This window comes from Eimeria necatrix, genomic scaffold (assembly GCF_000499385.1).
Source record: "Eimeria necatrix Houghton genomic scaffold, Enh_scaff1773, whole genome shotgun sequence".
In the NCBI taxonomy this organism is placed as follows: Eukaryota; Apicomplexa; class Conoidasida; order Eucoccidiorida; family Eimeriidae; genus Eimeria; species Eimeria necatrix.
In genome coordinates this window covers 1-1973 of record NW_013655048.1, presented here as the reverse complement: position 1 = coordinate 1973, position 1973 = coordinate 1, and the positions used below count along the sequence as shown (strand labels likewise).

Below are 1973 nucleotides of genomic sequence, written 5' to 3'. Positions count from 1 at the left end.
TTGAACACTCACTAGCCTTCAACTATGCGCTTTCTTCTGTTTCTTGAACTGCCGGCGAACTTGTCAAGCAAAATGGCTCAAATAAAAGGAAATTAGATCTACTAGTTTCCTAACCAATCAACTGGCAGCTTAGCAAGTACTTTCTTTCGGAATTGCAGCTGGCCCAGCATCCCCCGCAAATGATCACATGAGCACTTTGCTGGCGATCTTGCAGGAAAGCTTTCCGCAAGAGCTGCTTGCTGCAGCCTCACAATCTCAAATGCATGCAAGAAGGCCATTTGTACTTCTTTTACAAAGTCAATTCAAAGAAATAAATGGAATTAAGAATGGCAGTGGGCCACAGTGGCTTTGTGCTTCGCTGCAGCTTGTTAGAGGCCAGCGGAAGTGCGCGGCTATAAGGCGCGTCTTTTGCTTTTTCTCTCAGCCAGGATAAACTCAATTAATATAAAAAGTATTTCATCAAAATAAATTTAAGAAGTTTTCGTATTTATTTGGATAAGCCTCTGAAAAGTGGTTTTAATGCTTCTTGCACTAGCGAAAAGCCTCTCTGGATCTGCGTCGGCTGCACGCAACAGCAGCTGATGCTGCTGTTGCTGCTGTTGCTGCTGCTGCTGCTGCTGCTGCTGCTGCTGCTGAATCGGACACTGTTATTATTGCAGCAGCAGTTGCAGTTCCGTGCGTCCGCATACTTGGAGCCTCAGCTTGCTGCAACTTGTGTTTTTCTCTTTTTCCCTTTGCATTTGTCTCTCTTTTATTTTATTTTATTTTTTTTATTTGCTTCTCCTTTTGTGTCTTGTGCCTCTGTCTCCAAAGGAGCTTTTTTCTGGCCAAAGATTGCAAGAGTGATTTCGTGGCTTGCAAGCGCGCGGCCGTGGAGTGTACATACACCCGAGCCGTGCAGACACTGGCCTAAAAAGAACAAAAATTCAAAACTAAATAGCTGTTTGAGGGGGTGCAGCAGCAGCCATTTTGGCTGCTGCTGCTGCTGCTGCTGCAGTTGTGCCCCTTGAATAGCTGTTTACTATGAAGCTGCCTGCTGCCGCTGCTTCTGCTACAGAAGCTGCTGCTTCTGCTGCTGCTGGAGCAGCTGCTGCTGCAGCAGTTGCTGCTGCTCGTAGCGCTGCTGCCTCTGCACTGCAACGCGCAGGGTTTCTCCCACGAGCAGACCTGCAGCAAAAATAAAACAGCCAAGTCCACTTTTGCGCTTGCTGCTGCTGCTGTCGCTGCTGTTGCTGCTGCTGCTCCAGTGCCCATGCGCAGTGCAGCGGCTGCAGCGCGTGAACTGTGTTGGGACCTGCCAACAAGTCTAGTTGCTGCTGCTAGTGCTGCTGCTTCTCCTGCTGCTACTGCTCCTACTGCTGCTGCTGCTCCTAGTGCTGCTGCTGCTCCTACAGCTGCGCTGCTGTTACTCCTGCTGCTGCGGTTGCTGCTGCTGCTGTTGCTGCTGCTGCTGCTGCTGCTTACATGTGAACATATGGTGCAGCGACTGCAGCGCGTAGGCGACGTTGGGGGGAGAAGATCCCCTGTCTATCCACAGGGAAAACCCAATACCTTAATTTCGTCGTTGATTCTGGCAATCGGCGACCTGCAGCAGCACCGGTGCACGCAGCAGCAGCAGTCCATGCAGCAGCAGCAGTCCATGCAGCAGCAGCAGTCCATGCAGCAGCAGCAGTCCACGCAATAGCAGCAGTCCATGCAGCAGCAGCAGCAGCAGTGCGTGCGGCAGTAGAAGCAGCGGCAGCAACAGCAGTGCATGCGGCAGCAGCAACACTGCATGCGGCAGCAGTAACATTGCATGCAGCAGCAGCAGCAGCAGCAGCAGCAGGTGATATCAGGGTTTTACTAGCTTCGAAAAGGCGACACGCTGGTAAAGACTCCGCCAGTGAAAAGCCAGCAAAACCTAAAACACAATACCACTAAGAGTCAGAAGCTGCAGCAGCAGCAGCAGCAGCAGCAGCGGAAGCAGCTCGTCG

At 51.4% G+C, this 1973-nt stretch overlaps 1 protein-coding gene across 1 annotated transcript; it reads right to left on the bottom strand.

Annotated features, from left to right (window-relative positions):
- Positions 1 to 1051: 1051 nt before the first annotated feature.
- Positions 1052 to 1523, bottom strand: ENH_00022090 (hypothetical protein, conserved; the record flags this gene model as incomplete). Its single annotated transcript, XM_013584601.1, has 2 exons — positions 1052 to 1167; positions 1465 to 1523. Coding segments are annotated over 2 exons (175 nt in total), but the record flags the coding sequence as incomplete, so codon positions are not given.
- Between the last annotated feature and the right edge of the window lie 450 nt (positions 1524 to 1973).